We start from the raw sequence: 25,960 nt of genomic DNA, 5'->3' as shown, positions 1-25,960 counted from the left end.
CCCGAATCCCCCCATTACAAATAATGGTTAATTTGTTAGTCAAAAGTTAGGGTTCAAAATGATGTTGTGGCAATGCTACTAAGAGTATGTACATCAGTGAACCCCTAAGACCATCCACAACGCAGTATGGATGGGGTTCATCCGTAGAACCCAAAGCAATTTTTTTAGTTTTTTTTAATTGTTGAACTCCAATATTCGAACGATACCGTATCTTCAAGATCAGTGTGCTGAACCCGTATCATTAAGGTTCATCGGCCATATGTCGTGTTCGTATTGGCCCGTGGTTGAGAATTTTTTTTTTGGTTGGAAATCGATTTTGGTCGACAATTTTTCATTTTTCTCTTCTTCCATCGAGAAACTTTTTCTCTCTCGACAATCGCGACTTCGAATCCAATCTTCCCCTCCGATTGAATCTCCGGTGAATCGTCGTTTCCCCTTCGGTCGATCAGTATGGTAAGTCGTTTATATCCTTTAGAAGTCTTTTAAAATTGGGGGAAAATTGGGGTTTTCAAAATTGGGGGAAAATTTAGGGTTTTCAAAATTGGGGGAAAATTAGGGTTCTTCGGAAAGTTTTTTTGGGGGCTTTTAGGTTTAGGGTTTAGGGTTGTTTGCGATTCATTGTTTTTATATTCAATCGGTTTCCGGATTTCGCGTATTAGGGTTTTAAAATTTGATGTTTTGAATTTAGGGTTTTCGAAAATGTTTATAAATTTTGGGGCTTTCATTTGGGATTGCAATTGGCTTCTAATTCGCTTGGGGCTTTTATAAATTTTGGTTCGCTTGTGTGAGTTAATCGCTTGTGTGAGTTAATCGCTTGTGTTAGTTAATCGAATTGTGTAAGTTAATCGCTTGTGTGAGTTAATCGAATTGTTGATCGCTTGTGTGAATCGCTTGTGTGAGTTGAAATGGTTCATTGTGTGTTTTCAAGTATTGAATGTTTAGGTCATATCAAATGTTTAGGTTGAAATGGTTCATTGTGTGTTTAGGAGTATCGAATGTTTAGGGACATCGTATTGTAATCGTGTTCTGGTTATATCGAATGATTAGGTTTAAGCAGTTACATGAGTTTAGGTTTGTTTTCAAGTTTTGTTTTTCTCATTTGGTTCGGATATTTATGTAACTCAAATGATCAAATCGTTTACTATGGACAGAGTATGCAAAGTTATGAGGATGGCCCGTACTGGGCGAGAACCATAACCAAGCAGAAAAAAGAGATTGCGAGGGTTAAGAGCCCGCTCTACAAGGCAGGTCCCGTAGATGGAAAGCTGTTTTATTGGGAGGGTGAGCTGTTCGGACCAGCAGGATCGCCGTACGAAAACGGAGTCTTCAAAATCAGCATAGACTTTCCTCCGGAATACCCGTTCAAGCCACCAAAGGTATGACGCCTTAAACGGTTCAGGGTTTTGTAGTAATCGCTTGCTGAATATTTATTTTCTGCAGGTCTCCTTCAGAACCAAAATCTTTCATCCCAATGTAGGAGATCGTGGTCATATCTTCCTAAGGATGCTGACAACGGACTACTTCTCGCCTAGTCACACCATCCATAAGATGTTCATTAATCTTCATGAGATGCTGACAAACCCCGAAATAGGTGGAGGGGACTACTTTGATGAAGCCAAAGCGAAGCTATACAAAGAAGACAATGCGGGTTTCGATGAAAAGCACGAGAATGTACTCTAGAGCACGCTACTGCTTAGAAAAAATACCCTCTACCTTTGGCATAAATTTGGACATCTAGAAGATTACTAGTTTTATTTTCACTTCTGTTTTCTCAATTTAAGAACCTCTACCTTTGGTTTTCTCAATTTTCACTCTTTTCATTTTATTTTATTTAAATGTTTAAAATAGTTAAAAAAAATATTATTTTATTTTGTTGAACCCCAAAATGGGTATCAGGGTTGGACACCCTTTTTTCACCCCAGGTTCACCCAAGGTTTTTCCATATTCTCTCTCTTCCAAAAATTATTAAAATACGCTGATGAACCCCATGATGGGATTCAGGGTTGTGGATGGTCTAAATATAAAAAGGGTTCACCATAATATAATAATATATTTTTTTTGGTTTTAGTTTTTCTTTTTTATTTTAATTCAAAAATTATAATTTTCGACCAATCAAGATGCTCCATTTCGGGATGATACTGTCTCTTCAGGTTCGTCGGGATGATACTGTCTCTTCAATACTAAGCTGTAACATCCCGATTTCCAGTATATGTGAAAAAGCTTATAAGAATTGATTTGACTACCTATGTCAACAAAGTGCACTTATCTTTTCCGGTCAAGTGTGCTGAGACTTCTCTCAGAATGGGTGACCTACCGGGAAATACTATGCGGTATCGTGCGAGTGAGGATAAAGAACGGAGAAAGATTATGTGGTGATTGCAGAGACAGTAGACAAGTCTTATGAGCCTTCCGAACTAACGACTCCCGACCGTCGGACAGTGGTGGGCTAATGGGCCTAGAGAGGGCGTTGGGCCAACGATGGGCCCACGTGCCTAGAGAAGGCGTTGGGCTCACTGGGAGGGGCGGTTGGGGGGAGTTAGAATTGATATCACCAGTCCGCGTTCGGTTCCTAAAGAGAGGACGGATCGGGATGTTACATAAACTTTTTTGTCTTAAAAACTGTGTCATGAACGTCTCTTAATCCCGTGATATATATGCTCTAAGTTACTTCATATTTAACCATAGATAATTAAATATTGCGCGTGCGTTCAGAGAGAAAGAGGACAAACATATCGTTTGGCTTAGCGAAAGAATCGAACCCCGAGGAAGCTGGAGCTACAAAACATGGTCTCTCAATTAAAGTCGACTTGTCCTAACTCATGGTCCCACTTATTTTATTAATTTTTAAAATAAGTATTCAAGTAAGAGAGAGATACATCAAGTTTCTACAAGTGTTTGGAACACTGTTTTACAATTCATCAAAGCGAGAGGACACAATCTTCATAAACGATCTCCTCCGACTCTACCGATCAACAAATAGATCGGAAACCTAACAACTTTCTTCTCTTCTCCGTCTTTCTTCCACGAACCAGCAAACTCTCCTTCCATCTCCTCCGTCAAAAGCTCCAACCCTTTCTCCTTAGCCGTCTGATACGCCGAAGACGACCTCAGATACGTCAGGTAATCTTCAACCCCCATTTCTCTCTCCGCCACAAACCTAACCGGAAAACGTTGACTTTCCGTTGACTCATCATCCATGATCTTCTCGAACGGAAACTCAATTCCCCTGTAACCATCCTCCACAAGCCGCCTCGCTTTATCCCAATACGGTCCAAGCCTCTCCTCGTAAAACCGCCGGAAAACCTCATCGACGGCGGCGTTAACCACCGGATTAGTGTAGCACCAGGCGGCGATTACTCCGTCGGGTTTCTTGAGCACGTGTTTCACGTTGCTGTAAAAAGTCGTGAGATCAAACCAGTGGAGGGCTTGAGCGACGGTGACTAAATCGACCGATGATTCCGCCGCCACCAGCTGCTCGATCTCCGACGAAGACATCACCGGTGGAGTTACCTCGTAACGGATATTGGGAAGCTTTGCAGCAAACTCGAGTTGCTTGGAGCTCGTATCGGTAGCAATCACCTTCTTGTAGATTCCTGCTAACTGAAAATCAAACATCGAGAAGAAAATTGAATTGGAAGATGTTAGGCATCACAAATCTAAAAATCAAAATTGAACCTTTACAAGAAAGATTGAAAATTGAACCACTAATCCACTCACTAAATCAAAATTGAAGATTTTTACAAGAAAGATTGAAAATTGTGAAATAATTAGAGAAGATTGTTACCGATCGTGAGGCTTGGCCACTTCCGGCACCGACGTCCCAGGCAAGGTCGTGGCACGGTGTTTTGGACGCGATGAACTCGAAGAGTTTGATCGGGTAATTGGGTCGGGCTGCCGCGTATTGCTCCGCTTGCTTTATGAATAACTTTGCCATTTCTTCTACTCTTATTTTTGTTTCCAAGTGTTTTCCTTTGTTTCTTCTACTCTCAACACATAGAAAGCTTTAACTTTCCGATGGATCTATTGTTTGAGAGAAACGAGTCAAACTTGAATTCATCATAGAATGCTGATTGAGTCTAAGGCAGTGAAAACGACGCCCACTTTCAATTCATGCGAAGGTCCCATTGTTTTGTAATGGATTTATTGACTGTGAGATTAGCCCAAGTAGAATTAATGTCATTTGGGCCTTTTACAAAGTAAGCCCATATAATTGTAGTTTGGAAAACAAGGTTTCTTGCATTCCAAGATAAGAGGTAGAGAGAATGTACTGTATGTAGATCTAAAGAAGAGAGAAGAGAGGAAGAGCTTGTTGCGAATCTGTGTAATGGATGAGACTACTAACTCTTCACATTGAGCATCAATGGTCGTGGAGACAAAGATGGTGTTTGGAGAACGACTAAAGTTTGAATTTCGAAGACATCTCTCTCGTTGAACATATATATATATATATATGTATATATATATATATATATATATATATATAGCAAGCTGACTTTCAGAAGCTGGTGGTGAACCAACAAAATTTTCTCGTGTAAGAGGGAGAGACATCTACACAGTAAGCAACACAAATTAAGAACAAGAAAAACTTAAAAGACTAGCCGCTAGAACAGAATGTCGTTTATGGAAACAGTATGAATGGGATTTGAATATTTGATGGACTCTGCTTGGCAATTTGGCATAATGTAATAAACTCAGTAGGCCCATACTTCAGAGAATGAAAAGTATTGGAGATTTCTCTTCTTTCTTTTATTTTTTTCCCTCAAGTGGATATTACATTACCCCTTTCTTTTTTCTTGATACATTTATAACTACTATAAAAATATCACTCAAATATCAGTAGGTAGGTGGTAAATAGTTAAAATAAATATGCCATTAGTAAATCATTTAAACTGATAGAGCTTTAGAATAATGAAATTCCCAAAACTGGAATGGTAAAGTGAGAGATCTGGAAATTGGTGAAAAAAGTCTATGAAAGTGACAACTAAATTTAATGGTAAATCCGCATTAAATCATGTCGAATTTCATTTGTCGGGCCATTATTATTTTACCTTTCTTTGGCCCCTTGATTAAAAACGAAAGTTAATTATTGCCAACTTGTTTCACCATTGACTCAGTTATTTGATTTTACCTATCGAAAAATTATTTTCGAGTCATGTCCACAAACTCAAGTTACCATATAAAGCCTATATTATCAAAGAAGAAGCCTATATTATCAAAGAAGAATGCTTATGATTGATATTTTTGTTTGATTAAATTCATGAAGTGTTTTTTTTTTTTTTTACATAGGCATTCTAGATTGATCGACAGCATACTCAGTATCAAAAATATCTTTAAAACACGTGAACCATACGGTGCGAAGAATTGTTGTATATAACAAACTACTTTTTAGGCAGCAAAATTTAGTATACCATTTTAGTCACTAAAAAAAGGGTGAAGTAATTATAGGTACGATGGTATATAATTTAACTAATGTGTTTGTCAAAGACGAACATTAATCTTTTTTCTCCATGCTGTGACATAAACAATTAAACGGCATTTTTTGCCTCTCAAATGTTTAGTTTACTTCTAGAGTAATGAAAATATGTTTTCCCCTTCCAAGTTTCAGTTTGTTTTTTTGGAACTAAAATGACTTATATTCCCTCTCTCTGTATTTTATTACCTGACGTTTTAAGATTTTTTTTTATACCAAAATAATTGACGTTCTCGTCAATCTAGAGAGTTACTAGTAGAAAATGACTTTATATACCCTTTTTTAATAAGCTATGTAATAATTCGTATTAGGTGAATTTAATAATAAATAAGGTCATAATAAGTATTTTAAAACTTTTTTTAATTTGCGTGAGTTTACTAAAACGACATGTATAAAAAAATGGAGGGAGTATCAATTAGTTAATATCCATTAAATATTAGCTGATTACAAATATAATTTCTTTAATATCAAATAATAAATGTGGTCAAAAAAAAATATATATCAAATAATAAACTTTCTTCGTTTTGATTTCAAAATCTCTTTGAATATTGTTTGGCCTTTGTTAATATATTTTTTCTAGACCATTGTTTCATTTAAAAAGCACAGTTAGCTAGAAGAATGTCTTTGCATATGTTAAATGAAGATCGAAATAATCTGTTAACGGAGAAATCAATCACACAAGTACGCGTTTCTTATTATGATTTCCAATCACACAAGTACATGTCTTGTCAAACAAATATGTTGAAGATACGAAAGAAAAAGAAATCCGATAAGGAAATGAACGAAAAGAAGTTTGCAAAATATATATAAGAAAAAAATTGAGATGTTCTACATTGTTTTACCTTAGATTTTAAGTCGAATCCAAATCTTCTTTTATGCAATACACACTGTAAATGATGATAAAAACAAATAATTAGTAAAATGAGAATTATACTAAAGATGAAGAAAAGACATGAAAGCCCCTGAAAACAGAGATGATAGAGAAGAAGAGCGAAGCCCAATGGTCACAGTCATCACTGAGACAGAAAGTTTCAGGTATGTCTTAACTACAACTCCCAAGTTTCAACTGCTATCGTCTCTCTCTCTTTCTCTCTCTCTTTCTCTCTCTATACTCTGAAACAAAAGGAATTTTGTGAGAGCTTTTGGTTCAACCCAAAGGTCTCTCACTCTCTGGTTTTATGCAAAGGCTCACATCATTGTGCATTTAATACTACTGAACATTTCATTGAGTGAGAGAGACTCATGAAAAGGAGACTGAGACTTAAGCTCTAGGCCACAATCATGGCATGTGGAAGTCAGTGCTCCTACAACACACATTATTAATTAACTCGGCTTGGAGAGCTTTGGTACTTAGATTTGAACATGAACGCTTTCAAATACGACTAAAAGTTCGATTTGGTTTCTTATGTCATTTTGATATTAAAAAAAGAAAGATTAATTAGGTCATTGCGAAGAAAATCTGATGTAGATGCCAGACCGTGAGGTTATTTAAATACTTTTTTTTTTATCATGAGTCTACATTGATATGGGTTAAATATAAAAATTTGTCTAACAAATTATATTGGAAATGTAAAATAATACACAATACACTTTTGTCAAACTTTTTTTATTTAGGCTCTGATCGGTAAACAAATTATAGTTAATTGGAGTTAACAAATCAATATGGACCCACTATTTATCAGAGTATTAACCAAGTGTTTTTTTCCAACTGAAAATTAAACTCTACTTTAAAGATGCATGAAGAAAGATTAACTTTAGTTTTGGTGAACCTATACATTTTTCCTTCACTTTTTCTTTCCACCTTTTTATTCTAATTTGTGTACCATTCAGAGCCTAGTAATAGAACACTATTCGATTCTTGGATTTCATATTTTTAATTAATTGGATTTTAAGTTTTAGTTAATAGGGGCTTGTGGCAGCAGAAGCTAGTGAAGTGATAGTAAGTTCAGGACACGTGTCGAACGTTCAGACATACTTGAACTAAACGAAGCCCGTTTAAAGTAACGCTGCGGTTGTACCGTTCTGTTGAAAGCCGCTATTTTGGCAAAATCGTATAACTAGGAAGAGACCTCTCATGCGGTAGATTAACAGTTCATGTAATTATTTCCTATTAAAAAAAAATTGACATCAAAAGAAATAGCGAATAACTAATTATATTATTCTAGGTAGATTTAGAGAAATTAAGTCAATGGTAGTATGGTACTGAAAATTCTCCCTATATAATATAAATTGTCGACAAAAGTAACAAAAAATAAGTTGTTGTGTAAACGTAAAGGAATCTCATTTTAATTTCATGCATATAGTGTACCTATATGTATGCTGATTTTGGTACGTTTTGATTAATAATTTGTTAAAAGGAGGATTAAACGACGGACTTTTTGCTACCTTCATTCTAGTTTTTCTAGTTAGTGCACAAGTATAAAAAAACATGTAAGAAGAAAAAAAAATAAGAGGAGGAACAGAGAGAGGAAGAGATTGAGAGGTCACGTCATAGAAGTCAACATCACTCTTCACATGCAATAACACACACCGTTGTCTTGTCTTGTCATATATCATTTTGCATCCCAACAAAGTGTTAATCACATACTTAAATAATCTCTATTCATTCATGTTTTCATCTCTCATGTTTAATTTATTTTAGATATGGTCTTCAAATTTCATCTGGATACCTTTAGATCTTTCAACGCAACACTCTTTCGGGGGCTTTATGACTCAGTACATGATTCTTTGCTAGCATAGTTTATATACCCTACTGATGCTGTAAAACTATTTTTAATTAACAGTTCGCAGTGGTTACATAAATAAAGATTAGTTCAAATTATGCATATTGAAACGATAAACAAAAGGAAAATCTACCATTTACTTAGCAGAAAATTTCAATTCATTTGATGTATAATTCTACGTACGTAAATTATTTCATACTTTTCAACGGTTTAGTTGTGCTGATCAATTAAACTTGCAAATTCTGAAATATGTATTAAAAACCCTTAATAGAAAGAAAAAAAAATTGTCAAAAGAAAAAAAAAATTATGCGTTAAAATAATCCAAAAAACATTCTATGTGTGACATTTCTATGAATTCTTATTCTATATTGCTAAAAAGTTTTTTTTTTATAGACAATAGTTAAAGAAAAATACCAGTACTGTAAATCTTGGACTATGTTGTAGGACAGTCAGAAACCTGTGGACTTACATGTATATCGAATTTCCATAAATTCGTTTGTTAAGTTTTTTTTTTTATAATAATATTTGTTCTTGATCATCCGTCGTTATTTTTTTGGCATGCAATTGGTAAGAAACATAGTTGTAACTTGTAAGCTTTTAGTTGACCATAAAATAGAAATGTAAGTTTGTAACCGTAAGCTTTTAGATGTAAAAATTAAAGATATATTAGAAAACTTAACAACCTGTCTTAAGAATTAAAACCGTATGTATTTGGTTTTGTTTTCGTTCATGCTTATTATTTTTAGAAAATTAAATTTCAGTAGAATTTCAATTCTTAGACAAACTTAATACTGTAACTACTGTACTTTTACCAAACATCATTTTAGACGAGATTTACACATAAATGTGAAAACTGGAATGCAATATGGACAAATATTGTTTGCATGCAGTTCGCATTCGTGTTTAATATTTCTTAAAGCAATGTTTTCTTAGTAATTTAATGATTTAATCTAGCAAACAGTATTAAAAAACACGACTACATTTGACTAATCAACCCTATAATAATATATAACACTATGACAGTACTCATTTATTTAATTGGATATATTTTTTGTTTTAAGGTTATATTGGTTTTAACATTATGAAGAAGGCATGCAATTTGGTTTGCATCTCGACCATGCAGATTGAAGTGGAACACAAATCCTAAAGATAAGTTTTTGAAGATTGCTTTTTGTGCTTTTAATCTCCTTCATTTTAAGTTGTACTAATCTTAAAAGTTCACATGTAAAATGTAAAAAATGTTATTTTTTGGTTTTAAAACTAATTTCTTAAAAGTTCAAATGTTTTAAATGTCAATCTTAAAGTTCAAATGTTAAATGTAGAATTTTTTTACCATTCTACCCGATTTTCGAATATAATTTTTTATTTGGTTTATTTTGGATTGAACATCCCTAATCACGGATCATACATACTAAATATCTGCTCAAATTTTGTTTCAACTATTAAAAGAGCAACTCATGTTTACTGCTTCACCTTCAGTTTTTGTTTAAATTTTATCTCTTCTACAATTTCTTTCTTCTGCATATGTTAAATCACCTGCAATCCGTAACAAACACCCCTTCTGTCGTATGCCACAAAGACTTCAGAATAGCACCCATTACCTAGTAAATTTCAGCTTTTCTCGCCCACTTTTACATACATATATATATATATATATATATATATATCTGTGTGTGAAATTGCAAACGAACTAAATGTCTTTTAGTTTTTTTCCTGATTCAAAAAATAAATATATTTTGGCGTTTTAATGTAAATTTTATCATGAAGTCCCTAATATATAGCATCAATTCAAAACTAAAAATAAAAATTAATAGGACATAATTCCAAAATTTAACCTGTTTTGGGGTATAATTCAATTTTAATATGTTTATTCATTTGTGTAAAAAAGTGTCAATAGGATATTTATAATCAAACAAAATGAATATGATAATTTTTAATTGTTAATAAAGATTGTCTGTTGTAAACAATTGTAGTTAAGAAAGTAATAATTAGCACTTTTAGCATTCCGTGTTAATTTATACAAACTGGTTACTTGTCTCCTAAAGGCTTGCCATATGATAACTCAAGCACCTATTTTTTTTTTTGTATCATCTACCTTTTTTCTGGCCCCAAATCATTCACATATAAATTCTTGTCAACAATATATATTATATTTAGAGAAATATATATATATATATAATGGTATGATGGTTTTCAGATCTTTTATGTCTCTGTTATTGCATCTGATTCTCTACGTTTGCCAAAGATTTTCCTCTTAGATGATTTGAGGGAAAATATAATGTGGGATCCATGAAATAAAAATTTAGTGATGGTGAACCAAATATGGATATAAATGCTTTTAACCCTCGATTCCAACTTTATTTTCCTTTTATTTGATAGCTGTAACTTTTTGTGGCGAATGGGACCCAGATTATATCAAATTAACACAAAAGAATTTCCACTTGACCCGTAATACTAATAACTAAATGTTTAATTTTTTCCAAAATTGCTACTTTCTTCTTTCATCAAGTGTGAAGTGTGTGCTCTTCTTTAATTTTCCTCTGCTTTCTCCTGTCAAGTCCCTTTCCCATTATAAGAAAAGATACGCCTAATCTCCCTAATTTTCAAGTTTTAATTTATACAATTATTTTGTTTGACCAAAAAAAAAATATTTATACAATTATTTTTGTTCCATTAATATCCCAATAATATGTTTTTTCTTTACATAATTTCCCGTAACGTTTTTTTCTCCCGTATAAAACTACTTTTAAAAACTGAAATGTAGCAAAACCTTTATAAATTGATATATGATGAATTAATTAATATTTTTAAGTTCTAAAATTAGTTTATCTACCAAATAATACCTCAATATATTATTATGTTGATACATTATAAAAATATTAATCTGACATTATTCATTTATAAAAGTTTGGTTGTATAGTTATATTTCGAATGTGAGATAGCAATGAAATTAAAAGCTTAAAGACATTTAGAAATGATAGATTAGTATGTCCTTATCACCATCTGGATGACATTAAGAGCGAGGGTCTATTCTTGTGCCCAATAATACAATACATATGTATCACTACTTTGTCGTATGCATATCATGAAGTTAGTGCATAAGGCTTATAATATATATATATATTATAGTACATATTATTTAGAGGTCATATATAAACAAGGCTTATAAGATATATATATATATATATTACATTTTTGTGTGTATATAGAAAGAGTCAAATTACCTCTGAAATTAATAAACTGTACATATTATTACTATTTTTATGAGGGATTTGGATAAAAAAGAAATTCAATAAATATAGTAAATGCAAATGGTTTGACACATTAGAGAAAAAAAAAAAAGAATACTACCTCTGTTTTACAAAGAGTGTCGTTCTGACACTTTTTTTTGTTTAAAAAAGAATGTTATTTTAGAATTTTAATGTAAATTTTGACATAAAATATTATTTTTAACCTCAAACTAAATTCAGAAAATTAGTTATAAATGTAATTCTAAAAGTCATTTCTGCAAATTAATAAGGGTATAAGAGACTTTTTATCTTATTTCTTAATTTGTGTGAAAAATGTCAGAACGACACTCTTTGTGAAACGGATGAAGTATAATAAAAAAAATTATAAAAAAATAAAAAAAAAACAGAAAATTTAATTTCACTTTTTTTTAACTTATCATTATTCTTCTTATTTCTTTAATTTCTATCACTCACCAGTCACCACCATTTATATCTAATACTTTTATTTAGACCTTACAAAATTTAAGAAGCAAAAAAACTCTTTCTAAGAAACTCTTTCAAAAGATAGATGATTTTCGAATGCAAATGGTGATACCGAGAGGCGGCAATGAATTCGTTTATTTCTCATGCTCATAAATCGTAGTCTGCAAGATTATAATGCGGATAATTTTCTTTAATATATTCTCATACCTCTGTTTTTTGCTTCTCCAGTGGCTAGTGTTATGATAAATTTACAGATTTTTTTTTGGTTTTTTGATAAAAAGATTTACATAATATTCATAACTGGAAATCAGAATCACCTTCGTATACACACTGTTGTCGGCTCTTATGACTGGCTTGACTGCTACATAATTAAGCTAATCTGAAGGTACTCGGTTCGAAGTGTCGTGGAGGTTATTTAGTAAACTGTTTTCATCTAATGGAGACGTATGATCCATTCTAATTGCATTACGAAAAAAAAAATTATATAACCAATCCTAATATGTGGAGGAGGGTGCACAGAATATACAGTAATACAGACCGGTCGATGTGATAGCTATGAAGACAAAAGACAAATTGATAAATGGAAATTACTTGTAAATATCAAATGCCAATGATTTAGGGCAAAGACCATGTGAGTACATTGCAACAACTGAAGCATATTCGCCTTTCTACAAACTACAATATCCCCGTTATATATAATCATGCCGCCAGTATAAATATTTTGGTCAAATGTTTCAAAGTGACATTTGTCAACTTTAAAAGTTTCTTCGAGAAATCTTTTTTTTTTTTTTTGTTCAACCGAGAATCTAAAAATATCCTATCAGGCTATCACCACAATAGCAAGTCAAATTTAGAGAAAAAAAATAAGAAGTGAAACTTTTGTCATCCTTTTATTGGATGAAGTTAACAAACTGGTGCGAGACTACATGTATTTTGATATTTGAATCCCTAAAAATAATCTTAATTTGTAATTGGATTAAGAAAAGAAAAACTCAGTTAGTGTATACGACCCATATATATCATTATCTTTTCTATATCAAGATATAAATTCGGGTATATTTGACTATATATAATGATACAAGAATTTAAGATATGTCATGTTAATTGCATTATAAAACCATATAATTTTTCGAAATTTGTATTCAATATATTTACCGTTTTTATCTTGATTATTACTTCAATTTTATCTTGATTATTTACTTCAAATTGTATTCAATTTTATTGATCTTTGGAGTAGTCGAATGGATGGTAGAGATGGAAGGCATAGTTGGTGACTTTCCCCAACACAAACATTAAGAGAGACAATATCATCACCATAACCACTTAAAAGAGAATTTAAGTTGTGTATTGACCCAACTCCTTCCACGAGAACCTAATTTTTATGCTCATCCACTTATAATTTTCTACGGATTTTCCATCAACATTTGAATCCCAGCTCACAACATTCAGTTGGGTTCCACTTAAATTCCTCCTCTCTCTTTCTATAAATATATACATACCCACATATTTATACCTATATTATATACCCAAGAACCCTACAACTTTTAGTGAAAAAGTCAATCAACCTCAGCCAATGGGCTTGCACTCAAAGCATAGACATGGGTTATTGGTGGACACCTATACACGAATTATTTGGTATCTATATAAGTTTCTAAATTTGATGTATCAACCTCAGGTCAGGAGTTTCACTTGAAGACGACTTTGAAGACTGGAACATCTTGGGGTTCATGTTATTTTCGGCTGCATTCAAAGCTGTCGCCTGTCGTCATCTTTTTTTGGGAAACGATTTAACACATTATACATACATACATCTACACATAGAGATGGGATATACACACAACCACACTTAGGTGTACATATGCTTGTATTTTCCAACAAAGTCTAAGTTAGCTAATTCAAATCTTGTTCAAACTATTATACTTCTTCACCTTCCTAGACTTACAGAGCATGCTATGATGTTAGGAAAATGATGGCTTTATATTTATTCTTTCTTATTGGTTGTACATTTTGACCATTGCAAACTTTCTACTGACTCTAGAAAACTACGAAATTACTCTAAGATATATATATATATATATATATATATATATATTCTACATACATGTATTGTAAATGTTATGTATTCAGTATATTCTGCATACATAATCTTCGCATATCATTGCCTCACATGTTATATCAACAAATTAATGTATATATAAGTTTGGTGCGTCAAAGACTCAAAAATTGGTAATGCTTTTAAAAGTGTATTACTATATAGTTCATAACACTTCGTTAGTTGTTCACTGTTGAAGAACAGTGGAAAATGCCAAATTAGTACAGGATTAATTAGCCATGTGAATAGTTTCACTTGTTTCTTTGTGTTCTTATAATTTAAAATTTATTAGTCCAATTTTTATCTAACTATTAATATACGTAATCCACACATACTTCTATGTGCTCTGGTCCCCTTCGGAAATCATATTTATATTTGAGTTTGTGAAAGAAAAATGAAGAATAGAAGAAGCTTTTAAGCGTTTCCAAAAATCTGAGTGTAGTCATGGATGATAATTAAGTGGTTTAGAAATGTAGTGACCAGTATTCCTCCACGTACCAATCATAATTATTTAATATTTAAGTATTTAGGTGGCATCTTTTTAACTTTTCCCTCAATCTTGTAAATATAATATAAAAATTAGCGCTGTCGGGAAATGAAAAACAAAAAGCAAGCAAATGACAGAAAAAAAAAATATTTCTTAAAATAAGAAAAGAGAAAGGTGAAGAAAAGGGGTGGGGAATATATTAAGAAAGTGGCATATATGGGATATAAAATGCAAGATGTGGGCACCATGCCATTGTTAATTAAAAATCGTTGGATTAGTTATTATTTGAAACAATAATCATGCACATTGATCATAATTTTTTTGTTACAGATTTTACGGAATAACCTGCATCAATATATTGGAGGTAAAAAAAAAAGGTAATTAAATTTATAGAATTAGTGACTACTGAGTACACCTAAAAAAGATTGAATTTCGTACACTTAGTATAAAGATGTAATCAGCTCAAACAACTAAAAGAAAGGTAGAAGGTATGATCCCAAAACAAACTCTAGCATAGATTAAAGACTAATCCCAGTTAAACTCACTTTCTGGAGTCTTCCTTTGTGTCTAATTCCTATTGCTGTACTACTGGAGTATAGATCTTCCTCTCATAGTATGTTTTCTGTGAAACTTTGAATTGATTACTAACTATTTGTTTTTATTTTAATATTTTCTTATAACTTTTTTTTTGTTTGGTAAGCGTCGGTAATCTTCAAACCACAACACATCCATACTTCTTCTTGCACTATGGATTTTTTTTTTGACATCTTTCTTTTTAAAACATAAAAATGCAAACATAAAAATAAAAATGACTGACATATTTATTATTAGAAGTATACTTATTCTTAAAATCAGCTACAAAAACTATTTATTCTTAAAAATTGAAAAAGGTAAAATATAAAATGAATGTTGGTAAATACAACAAATAGTTTGTAGCAAAAACCTTAGGATCCCGTCAAACCAGGACCCGCTTTCCCATTTACTCTTTAATAACTGATTGAGATGACAACGCAATCTTTTAGACTTTTACCAATAACGTTGAAAATAAAATAAAATAATATTTAAAATTTTGTAACCAATGTATTTTCTTAAACGTCAAAATGTTTCCAAGTCGATATTGGTTACTCTCAACTTCAAATTGGTTACACACAAATTGCAAATTGCAGTATATTTGAATACATTGGTTAAGAAAATACATTGGTTACCAAAATCTTAAACAATTATTTTATTTTATTTTCAACGTTATTGGTTTAATGATCACTCTCAACTTCCTGCAACCAGCAGAAAATATGAAAGACTTACCAGTAATCAAATTTTAAAAATTAACAAGACCGGTTTTCTTAAAAACTAAGTTGTGAACTAATCGTGTTAGCTAGGGTTTTTGACGAAACTAGCATTAGAGCTGATTGAAGGACATGTACATAGAATGTTAACTAGGTTTCGGTAGCATCCAAATTTTTTACATTTACACGTTTTCTATCCCTAACTATTCTGTTTAAGACAAAAATAAGCATATATAACAACCATCTTAATAATGTCTTTTTATAAAATAGTACTCATAGCTTGTAATAACCCATTGAATGAATATCATGATTCACCTAAGACGAGTGAGGAAAATCAAAACTCAAGACTTATGCAAACTAGGCCAATCACAACGATGAAATGTTTCAAACTTTTACCTATATATGCATATATGTATTATGGTGCAAAATAAATAAAAAGGCACTATATTGATGTATAATGTCCAAAATAAAATAGAAAACCTGAGAATATAAATTAAATTCGATGTGCATAAGAATCATTGCATTAATTGTGTTAAAAAAAACAACATTTCATATGTTCTCAAAAAAAAACAACCTACATTTTGATGTAAGGTAGGTTGAAGAAAAAAAGGAAAACGTAAAAATTAAAAAGAAGAGAGAGAGAATGAAAAGACAAGTCAAACGTCAAATCGAACCACTTCCTTATCATACGACTGTCAGTGCCCTTCTGTGTTGTCATTCTTTTTCTCTTATTTTTTCTCACTTTCTTTTACCCTAAATTACCAAACAAATAAAGACGGAGCTACATTTTGATATTTTGATTCGAAGTAAAAAAATGAACGGGAAAAGAATTCAAAAATCCTCTCGCTCGTGCGCCCCTGAGCACACGAGGTGGAAATACTATCGAAAAATAGTTCGTACAAGTAGAAAAAATCATCCAATCATCTCTTGCATGACAATTTTTTTTTCTGGTTGAATTACGATGATATACGTAACAAAAACAAACAAAATTTTTCAGCTGTACTACATTCTTAGCAACAACTAATTTTTTTTTCGGTAAGAATTTTTTGTCATAAATCACCCTTTTGAACTAGATAATGCAAATCCATCTTAATTATATATAACAACCATCTTAATTAAAAAATTATAGATAAATCCGATGTAGTTTAGTATATTAATTTAATTTTATACCAGTTTGGTTATGTGAAAATTAGTTAGGGTTAATCGACAGAAGATGACTGAGGCGATGTGACAGTATTTTGAAGAGTTCTGTTCTGTTTTTGGTTTGTTTCTCCGGTAAACCTGGTTATTGTTGGTTTTAATCTTCAAATCGAACCTATTTGGGATCCTGGTGTAACTCTTATACATTCAGTTTGATTTTAATTTATCTAAATTCGTTGATAGAAAAATTAAATAAAATTGGTCAATGTATTAACAAAAGAAGAAAACATCCAACAGACGGACCCTATCGATCCGGCCGACACGCTTCTCCATGCCCTTCCCACTCTCTCCCATCCATTTATAATTTCTTGTGGAAAGAAAATATATTTTGTTTTTGTTAAAGCAGAATGATTTTAATTTTGATTGCTCCAACTTGGAAAATTCAGCTTTCTCTTTCTTAACTGGTGAATATATGGGTTCGGACCACGACTGCGCCATTATCAGAGCCACGTCTTGACTTCTGTGGTTGGATGTTTCATATTAATTTCGTTATCTGCCTGATTGATTTGATTTTGGTATTTTACATGAATAATAGCTATGTTTTTATGATTAGTACTATATGTTTTTTTGGCTAATAAATACCTTGAATTTCTATAATTTACTACAAATAGTATTCGGATGAATCTTCATATTTACAAAACAGCATCCAGAGTTAACGTACGTGGGTATATTTATAATTTTTGATAAGAAAAGAAATGAGATTGTATGTTTACTAAATGAGACTCTACTATGTTGGTAATTTGGTATGATAGAATGAAAAGAGTGCTAAAAATAATAACTTTAGCGACTAATTATATTAATCATATGTTGAAATTACATTCATTTAGTATTTCTGTCTATAAACATACTAATGTTACTTCGTTAAATCATTGTTGATATTATAATTACCATTCACAAAGATGGTTAATCAATGGTATTATAAGCGTATTATTTTCTTTTCACAGATAATGTTAAAAAAGTATCAAAAGCGATTCCATCAATCTATTTATTTATGACTATCTCTAAAATAACTCTTAGTATTATATTACAAATTGAATCCGATTAAAAAAGAAATAATTTAGCAAAAAATAAAACAAATTTAATGAAACTTTAAATAAGAAAAAGAAAAGGTAGAGAAGGGAAAGGAAGGATGGTGAGGATTGGTCCAACGGTCAAACAGAAAACCATCAAATCAGAATTCACTACAGTTAGGAAATTTATTTCACTCCTTCTGTCTTTTAACTTAATTAGGCCTATGTTCTTATCCATCACCTTCCTCTCAGTTTTACCATTTTATCTCATTACCATGCACACATGCATGACACAACCTTACATATATACATACACGATACATATATGTGTATGTACCCATGGTGCTGTTCAGGCTTTCACATGTTCGGTACCAAGCCAAAAAGACAATTGCCGAGGATCTTGGTTTTATTATATTATCCTACTCAATAAATACGTCTAGTTTTGGAAATTTAATGTTTGATGAGATTGAGTAGAATTTTGATTAGGCAGATGCTAATGATGTTTATTATTTCTTAATTAACACTTTCTCATTATTTATATTATAGTTTTCTCATTCCAATTCTTTTCATTTCCATAAGTAGATTTAGCCCACCCTGTATTATTTTCTTGTTAATTATTATTTTCCTCTTTGGGTAACCAGATCACTAAATTTCCAATTGATTAATGCTATAACATTTTATAATCGTCATAAAGACAAACGATTTGTTTTTTTTTTTAACCATTTAAGTTTAAATATCTGAACAGCCCGGTTCATCCATTCAAATATCTCACTCTTTCTCTCATTCAATCTCTCTCTCTCTTATCAGGACAAAAAATATCTAACACCACAAAGCAATAAAGAATCCTTCTCTCTGTCTCTCTCTTCTCTCTTTTTTATTCTCTCATAGAAGAGCAAGAAGCTTCAAAAGATCAAACCTTAAGCTTTTCTCCCCGGAAAAAATTATTCTACTTTTTAAAAATCCATAACATCTAGTTAGCCAACAAATTCAATCAAAGGAGGAACCTATTACTTTATTTAATTTTTCGGAAGACTCCTTGCTAAACCCTAGTTTTTTTTCTTCTGGAGATAAATTCAAGAACCACAAGAAAAGAAAAGAATGAGCAGCCTCGAGGAATCCCTGAGATCTCTGTCGTTGGATTTCTTAAACCTTCTAATCAACGGTCAAGCTTTCTCCGACGTAACTTTCAGCGTCGAAGGCCGTCTAGTCCACGCCCACCGTTGCATCCTCGCCGCTCGGAGCCTCTTCTTCCGCAAATTCTTTTGTGGGACCGACACACCACAATCCGGCACAGGCATCGACCCGACCCGACATGGGTCAGTACCCGCTAGCCCAACAAGAGGCTCCCCGGCCCCATCTGGAGTCATACCAGTGAACTCAGTCGGTTACGAGGTGTTTCTGCTGCTGCTTCAGTTTCTTTATAGCGGACAAGTCTCGATCGTGCCGCAGAAACACGAGCCAAGGCCGAATTGTGGCGAGAGAGGTTGTTGGCACACGCATTGCTCAGCCGCCGTCGATCTTGCTCTCGATACTTTAGCCGCCTCTCGTTACTTCGGCGTCGAGCAGCTCGCATTGCTCACTCAGGTTTCTTTCTCTCTTTCTTCACTTGCTTTACCTCTCCATGCACATCCAGAGCAAACAAAATTAAAATTTTCAACTTCTTTGTTGTTCTGCTTCCTTTTGTTTTTGTTTTTCTTTTCATGGGTTTTGCTTAGAATTGCTTAATATCAAAACCCTTTTGATTTTGATTGTTTTTCTTTCATAGTTTGGCTTAAATTTGTTAAATGTTCAAAACCCTCTTGATTTTGGTTGATATTGATTGGCTTCTTTAATATATTGGTTTAGCTTAAATTTGCTGAAATTTCAAAACCATTTTCGATAATATTATGTATATACATATATACGTATATGGCAAATAATTTTTGTTGTTGTCTTGATTTCATGTGTAATTTATTTTCTTGCAAAGGAACCATCTTCGTCGGAAAATTTTCTGAAACTAGATAACGTTGGTTTTGTTGCACGGAAGAGCATATTCCCAAAAGTAGAAACTTTGAAGAGCTATATTATGTAGTTGGATCTATTCACTTATTAAGTCTTAATTTCTTATCCAATCCCACTATACTCTCGATTTTCCTTTTTTGAGATTTCGATAATAAGTCATAGATAACGAATGAAACCTACTCCATAAAAACATCCAACTAAAATGAAGATTTTTTTTTAAAAAGAAAAAACCCAAACCATAACCTAAAAAGGGAAATTAAACCCACTTGCTCACAAAAATATGTCGGTTCTTTAGATATAGCACTAATCAATAAAAATGTTTGTATTATTGTCAGAAACAATTGGCAAGCATGGTGGAGAAAGCCTCAATAGAAGATGTGATGAAAGTGTTAATAGCATCAAGGAAGCAAGACATGCACCAGTTATGGACCACTTGCTCTCACTTAGTCGCCAAATCAGGTCTCCCACCGGAGATTCTAGCCAAACATCTCACCATAGATGTAGTCGCCAAAATCGAAGAGCTTCGTCTCAAATCTTCCATAGCTCGACGTTCCCTAATGCCACATCATCACCACCATGATCTCACCGTGGCACAAGACCTTGAAGATCAAAAGATTAGAAGGATGAGACGAGCTTTGGATTCATCAGACGTGGAGCTAGTGAAACTAATGGTAATGGGAGAAGGACTCAATCTTGATGAGTCATTAGCATTGCATTACGCTGTTGAAAGCTGTAGTAGAGAAGTTGTGAAGGCATTGCTTGAACTTGGAGCAGCCGATGTGAACTATCCAGCGGGTCCAGCAGGGAAGACACCGTTACACATCGCGGCTGAGATGGTCTCTCCCGACATGGTGGCTGTCCTGTTAGACCATCACGCCGATCCAAATGTACGTACAGTCGGTGGAATCACGCCTCTTGATATCCTTAGAACGTTAACTTCGGATTTCTTGTTCAAGGGGGCAGTTCCTGGATTGACTCATATTGAACCAAATAAGCTCAGGCTTTGCCTTGAGCTTGTTCAATCCGCTGCAATGGTGATCTCTCGAGAAGAAGGAAACAATAGCAATAATAACAATAATGACCACAACAACACAATTTACCCTCAGATGAATGAGGAGCACAATAGTGGAAGTAGTGGAGGGAGTAATAACAATTTGGATTCAAGACTGGTGTATCTCAATCTTGGAGCGGGTACGGGTCAGATGGGTCTTAGTAGGGATCAAGGAGATGATCATAACAGTCAAAGGGAAGGTATGAGTCGGCATCATCATCATCATCATCATGACCCATCTACTATGTATCATCACCATCATCAACATCACTTCTAGTTCTTTATCGGTCTATATATATATCTAGACCATTAAGACTCAAAATATATTTATTAATTTAGTTCTTATATCTTCTATATATATTTTTGTATATGGAAATGAGGACATCTAAGAAGGGTACGAAGATATGAGGGCATGGAGGAATTTAAGAACATGTCTTATATAATTAAAAGACTTAGGTTTTTTCTTGTTCTCTAGAGTTGTATTGATTAGTCGTTTGATTAATTTTGCCATCTATTAATTCCTTATCTTACTTCCTTATTTTACTACCCTAATGTCTCTCTAATTCCAGCCTTTGTGTGTGTATGCATGTTAAGAATGTATTGTAGGGACTTTTAACAATTAACAGAGTTACTTTACTAGTACAATAAGATGTTCTGTCTGGTTAAGGAATTAAACCTATCACGATAATAATTCCACATTAGTTTGTTTTTTTCGTGATTCGAGAACTGTCCGTTAATTGAAATTTTTGTATGTATTTGCATCAGCATTGTCTTACCGGGTATATAAATATAATAATTTCTGTATATATACACAACTCAGCACATATAAAAAATTTGTTTTCTGTCCTTTGAAAAGTTTCGATAGCATTTAAATATTTGTTGTGTGGCTGATTATTATCCACATCGTATGAGACGGTATATGCAATTCCACATGGAATATAAGTGTCTTCACAAATACAAATTTTCACGTCTATACTATTTCGGACGTGTTGATCATAAAAATAAAGAATGAATATAGGATAATTATTTGTTTCATTAGAAAATCAATTATTGATAAAGCTATCCACAAGTTTTCATCTAATCATATTTTCAAAAGTAGGAATATGATATGATATCATTACAGCTTTTGTCTTATAGTTTACACAAGTTATAATGGAGATTTAAACTGTAATTCTTTCAGTAAACTTGGGATCTTCTGTTGTAACAAAAAAAAACTTGGGATCTTCAACCGGTTGAACCAAATGTTATCGTTGGTCAATAACATTTTGTTTTGTTTTTACTTTTTAACTTATTTAAAAAAATAATATAAATATATTTACTATATATCATGATACGATCGGTCGATAACTATACGTTTTAAACAACATTAGAGGTAAATATGTTGTCAGTTACTAATTGTCGACTATGGTAAGATGTGGTAAAAAAAAGCAATTGTTCTATTGATTATATATACGACAAGTCATGAAAAGTCATCATAAATTTGTCAACATATGGAATCGTTATTTTTTTGAAATATTATCCCTAATTTTTTTAAGAGGGTCAAGATTATATAACTTAAATATTTCATCATGCTTTATATATATATATATTTTTTTTTTTAAGACCTTCATTATATAATAAATAGAATAGGATACAGCATTAAAAAGGAACTAAAAGGAGAAGAAGAAAGACTAGCAAAAAGATTGCTCAATACACAGAGAGAGAATCAGTTTTGCCACAAAGCCAGTAGAGAAGGACCAAGCTTTGACCCTAAAAGAGACAAAGCCGAGCACTTATCCCTGAGGTGGAAGAAAACCAAACTGGTGATCCGAGAATGAGGAAGGGTAAGTCCGTGATGAGTCCTTCTATTTCGTTCGCGCCATACTTCGTAAAGGCAAGCACTCCACCCTTGGGAAAGGGCCATAGAAAGGGTTGCATTTCCGACATAGTTTAGCAACCATGTTTGAACGGCATCCTATTGCGCTGGAGGGCCATTCACGCCAAGTTTCAAGCAGATTGCTTTCCACACTTCCTGCGAGTAGCTGCACTAAAAAAACAGATGGTTTCTAGTCTCATTACAGGTACCACAACGCAAACAAGACGTCTCGACATCCAAATTCCAACTCGACATGCGATCTAGTGTAGGATTGCGGTTAAGAGTAAACAGCCAAGCATTAGTTGAGTGCCTAGGAGTTGCTCTTTTATGCCAGACTAGAGGGAACCAGGGAACTTCTAGCTTGGTTGATCTAATTGCATTCCAGATTCTAGAGGGAACCAGGGACTGTCACAGGCATCATCATGCTTTATACATATGTACTAGATAAAACAACTGATAAATCAAACATTTAGTCCAACTAAAAAAACATTGGTCTTCTAAGTTCCATCGATTAACAATTAGTTCAATATTTGTTTTAGTTCGTAGTTCGACTCTCGTTGATCATATTTTTTGCTGTTATTTTATCCATTTGACAAACAAAAAGTGAATATTGAAAGTTCAATTAGGGAAGATTACAAGGAGATATCCAACATTTTTGTCGAAAAAACATTTTGTTAATATCCTTTGATAAATAAAAGAGAGATTTAGGAACTTTAATAATTGGTATGTGAATTGATTGGGAAACTTAGAATGGAAGCAATCAGTTTTTCATCTCTAACTTAAAAATTGAAACATCAAATCTATTGTCGTGTAAAGATTAACACGATGAGATTGGGACATTACATGACGAAACACCTTTGATCATATAACAACACACAGATATATACACTAATACACACACACATATATAAATTTATACAATTTTGAAGGAGAAAAAAAAAGAGAGAGAAAAATAAAAAGTAGAAAAGCCAATATTTATGGGAGTGTCAACGTCATCTCTACAATGTAGAGCCCAATCAAATCCGATCTGGTGTCTTCGGTCAGTGTTCGTTCTATACTTCGCTTTCATCGCAAATAAATCATTTTTTTGGCTATATTATTTTTACCCCAACTTTTTTTATTCACCAAAAATCAGTTTCTTTTTGCCGGACTAAATTTGCATATAAGAATTGAAAAAGTAATAACCATAAATGTCAAAAGTATATTTATAATTAAAACAATTTAAAATATGGTTCAAAGAGTAATTTCTAACCTCTTTCTGGGAGATTTTTCTATTGTATTTTGTACTTATGCAGTAAATACAAATTTGAAGATATCAATAATATACCATAAACACAATTATGACAGTTTACAATTATTTTGTAGTCATTAATATTATCTATATGAAGATCAAAATATGCATAATAATTTTAAGATATGTAGAAAAGATTGCAATGTACTGGAACAACATATTCTGTCCTGTTTTGTTTTCACCACCAAAGAAGACCATATCATAATTCTTACCACCAAAAAGGGTTCAAATCACAGCTTTGGGATGTACATGTGCGTGGGAGAATCATTATTTTAGCAGAGCAGATAAAATAAGGTAATAATTACGAAATATTTGATGGAATAACTGAAAACCGAATTCAAGGCTGAAAGAACAAAAACTTATAAGAAAAACAAGCATCTAGTTATTTATTCTATGCATACAGAATCTGTAAATGTGGTTGGTCACTTCTTGCGAGCCAAAGCTGCAGCGATTCCACCGGCTATGAGTCCAACGGCTGTAGCCGTGATGCCTATCCCAATAACACCATCTGCAATCAGGAGAGACAAAGTTTCACAACAGAGATCAATTGTTCAGATTGGTGATAAATTATTCAACAATCGCTTTTAATTACCCTTTGCAATTTTGTCTTCAATGGTTTTCTTTAAGACCAAAGCTTGCCTCCAATCAGGTTGAATCTGTGGAAACCAATCATAATAAGAGTAAGACGTAGAATAGGATTTAACACCATGAACCAATATTATCAGGTCGTGAAGAAAAGTATGAACCTCGATGCAACGTTCCACGAGCTGTCTGCTGTTTGAGTATTCTCCAGTACGGTAATATCCAACAGCAAGAAGATAAAGCTTCTCTCGATCCTGCAAAGGAGGGCTACTGCTTGCTAGAGACGCTGCAACCAAAGAGCTTTTTTGTCAAATTCTGGTTCGCACAACCATGAAAGGGAAAAACTTTAAGCCTTGTGGAAGAAAATCCGGTAATAGTTGGGCCATTAGTTAGGCACAGAGCAGAGTTTCAAGGACTTATAGTTCAGTGAAAAGACTAATACCTTCAAGCATGGCTATTCCACGCTGTATATCTTCCGCTTGTCGAGAATGAACAAGAGCCCATGATAATCGCATTATGCTCTCTTTCTTCCGATCTTCGGGGTCATGATCAGTGGCTGCCTTAACTTCTCTCTCACACTCCTGAAAGCAAGCATCAGAGGTTACTTGGTGTGTAAGGAAAACATTAGAAAGACATTAAGCAATAAGAGCTAAACCGTTACGGCGTTAAGCTAAGACATACCTAAGACATACCACAGAGATCATGCTTTGACTAATAATCCGAGTTATGCAAAGTTTTAACAAATTTCATAGCAATTGCGTTTTCACTTGAAAAGATGTGGACGGATACGATTGTTGATTACGAAATTTGACTTATGATCCAATCATCGAGAAATTAAACTAGTTTTAATAAGATTCCTGGAGCTCAGTTCAGAAACTTACAATCAATCATCGAGAAATTAAACTAATTTTAATATAACAATATCACCAACAAAACCCAGAAAAATTTATGGTGATATTTGTTCGTTTACACGATCGTTTTTTTTATCAAAACCACCAGAAGAGAAAGGCGAAAAAGAGGGGGAAAGAAAGAGAAAACTTACAGTGATGACATCTCGGTCGCACCATGGGATCTTATCACCGCCGGTGAAGAAGGAACCGACGGAGTCGAAGAAATTTCCAATTTTAGAATCCATTGAGCCGATCCAATTATGGTTCAAACGCCGAGTTTCTTAATTCTTTAAGTAAGCACGAGAAAGAGAC

The 25,960-nt window shown here is 33.0% G+C and overlaps 4 protein-coding genes across 4 annotated transcripts; 2 read left to right on the top strand and 2 right to left on the bottom strand.

Moving 5' to 3' along the window:
* Positions 1-1,154: 1,154 nt before the first annotated feature.
* LOC112081619 (ubiquitin-conjugating enzyme E2 8-like) lies at positions 1,155-1,680 on the top strand. The gene is made up of 2 exons (XM_024148410.1): positions 1,155-1,376; positions 1,441-1,680. Exons 1-2 carry the CDS (start codon positions 1,155-1,157, stop codon positions 1,678-1,680), a joined length of 462 nt encoding a protein of 153 aa, XP_024004178.1.
* Positions 1,681-2,807: 1,127 nt separating this feature from the next.
* Positions 2,808-4,114, bottom strand: LOC18027746 (putative methyltransferase DDB_G0268948). The gene is made up of 2 exons (XM_006411341.2): positions 3,785-4,114; positions 2,808-3,600 (listed from the first exon to the last, which is right to left on the bottom strand). The coding sequence occupies exons 1-2, from the start codon at positions 3,932-3,934 to the stop codon at positions 2,941-2,943; spliced, it is 810 nt and encodes a 269-aa protein (XP_006411404.1). The 5' UTR covers positions 3,935-4,114; the 3' UTR covers positions 2,808-2,940.
* A 14,783-nt stretch (positions 4,115-18,897) lies between these two features.
* On the top strand, positions 18,898-21,433 carry LOC18027745 (regulatory protein NPR5). The gene is made up of 2 exons (XM_006411340.2): positions 18,898-19,562; positions 20,315-21,433. Exons 1-2 carry the CDS (start codon positions 19,077-19,079, stop codon positions 21,305-21,307), a joined length of 1,479 nt encoding a protein of 492 aa, XP_006411403.1. The 5' UTR covers positions 18,898-19,076; the 3' UTR covers positions 21,308-21,433.
* Positions 21,434-24,453: 3,020 nt separating this feature from the next.
* On the bottom strand, positions 24,454-25,923 carry LOC18027744 (mitochondrial fission 1 protein A). Its single transcript, XM_006411339.2, has 5 exons — positions 25,801-25,923; positions 25,201-25,339; positions 24,923-25,044; positions 24,769-24,832; positions 24,454-24,684 (listed from the first exon to the last, which is right to left on the bottom strand). Exons 1-5 carry the CDS (start codon positions 25,891-25,893, stop codon positions 24,599-24,601), a joined length of 504 nt encoding a protein of 167 aa, XP_006411402.1. The 5' UTR covers positions 25,894-25,923; the 3' UTR covers positions 24,454-24,598.
* Positions 25,924-25,960: the final 37 nt, after the last annotated feature.

The sequence above is a fragment of the Eutrema salsugineum genome, unplaced genomic scaffold (assembly GCF_000478725.1).
Source record: "Eutrema salsugineum unplaced genomic scaffold, Eutsalg1_0 scaffold_10, whole genome shotgun sequence".
In the NCBI taxonomy this organism is placed as follows: domain Eukaryota; kingdom Viridiplantae; phylum Streptophyta; class Magnoliopsida; order Brassicales; family Brassicaceae; genus Eutrema; species Eutrema salsugineum.
Note: the sequence above shows the minus strand (reverse complement) of the source record. Positions and strands in the feature narration are given on the sequence as shown.

What these genes read in the sequence shown, in the direction of transcription:
- LOC18027746 (XM_006411341.2), bottom strand. Translation starts at nt 3,934, where the DNA reads ATGGCAAAGTTATTCATAAAGCAAGCGGAGCAATACGCGGCAGCCCGA. An exon ending in GTGGCCAAGCCTCACGATCG is followed by an intron (nt 3,601 to 3,784) that starts GTAACAATCTTC and finishes TTTGATTTTCAG; the next exon opens with TTAGCAGGAATCTACAAGAA.
- LOC112081619 (XM_024148410.1), top strand. Translation starts at nt 1,155, where the DNA reads ATGCAAAGTTATGAGGATGGCCCGTACTGGGCGAGAACCATAACCAAG. An exon ending in ACCCGTTCAAGCCACCAAAG is followed by an intron (nt 1,377 to 1,440) that starts GTATGACGCCTT and finishes TATTTTCTGCAG; the next exon opens with GTCTCCTTCAGAACCAAAAT.
- LOC18027745 (XM_006411340.2), top strand. Translation starts at nt 19,077, where the DNA reads ATGAGCAGCCTCGAGGAATCCCTGAGATCTCTGTCGTTGGATTTCTTA. An exon ending in AGCTCGCATTGCTCACTCAG is followed by an intron (nt 19,563 to 20,314) that starts GTTTCTTTCTCT and finishes TATTATTGTCAG; the next exon opens with AAACAATTGGCAAGCATGGT.
- LOC18027744 (XM_006411339.2), bottom strand. Translation starts at nt 25,893, where the DNA reads ATGGATTCTAAAATTGGAAATTTCTTCGACTCCGTCGGTTCCTTCTTC. An exon ending in TGGAATAGCCATGCTTGAAG is followed by an intron (nt 25,045 to 25,200) that starts GTATTAGTCTTT and finishes CTTTGGTTGCAG; the next exon opens with CGTCTCTAGCAAGCAGTAGC. An exon ending in TGAAGACAAAATTGCAAAGG is followed by an intron (nt 24,685 to 24,768) that starts GTAATTAAAAGC and finishes TCCTGATTGCAG; the next exon opens with ATGGTGTTATTGGGATAGGC.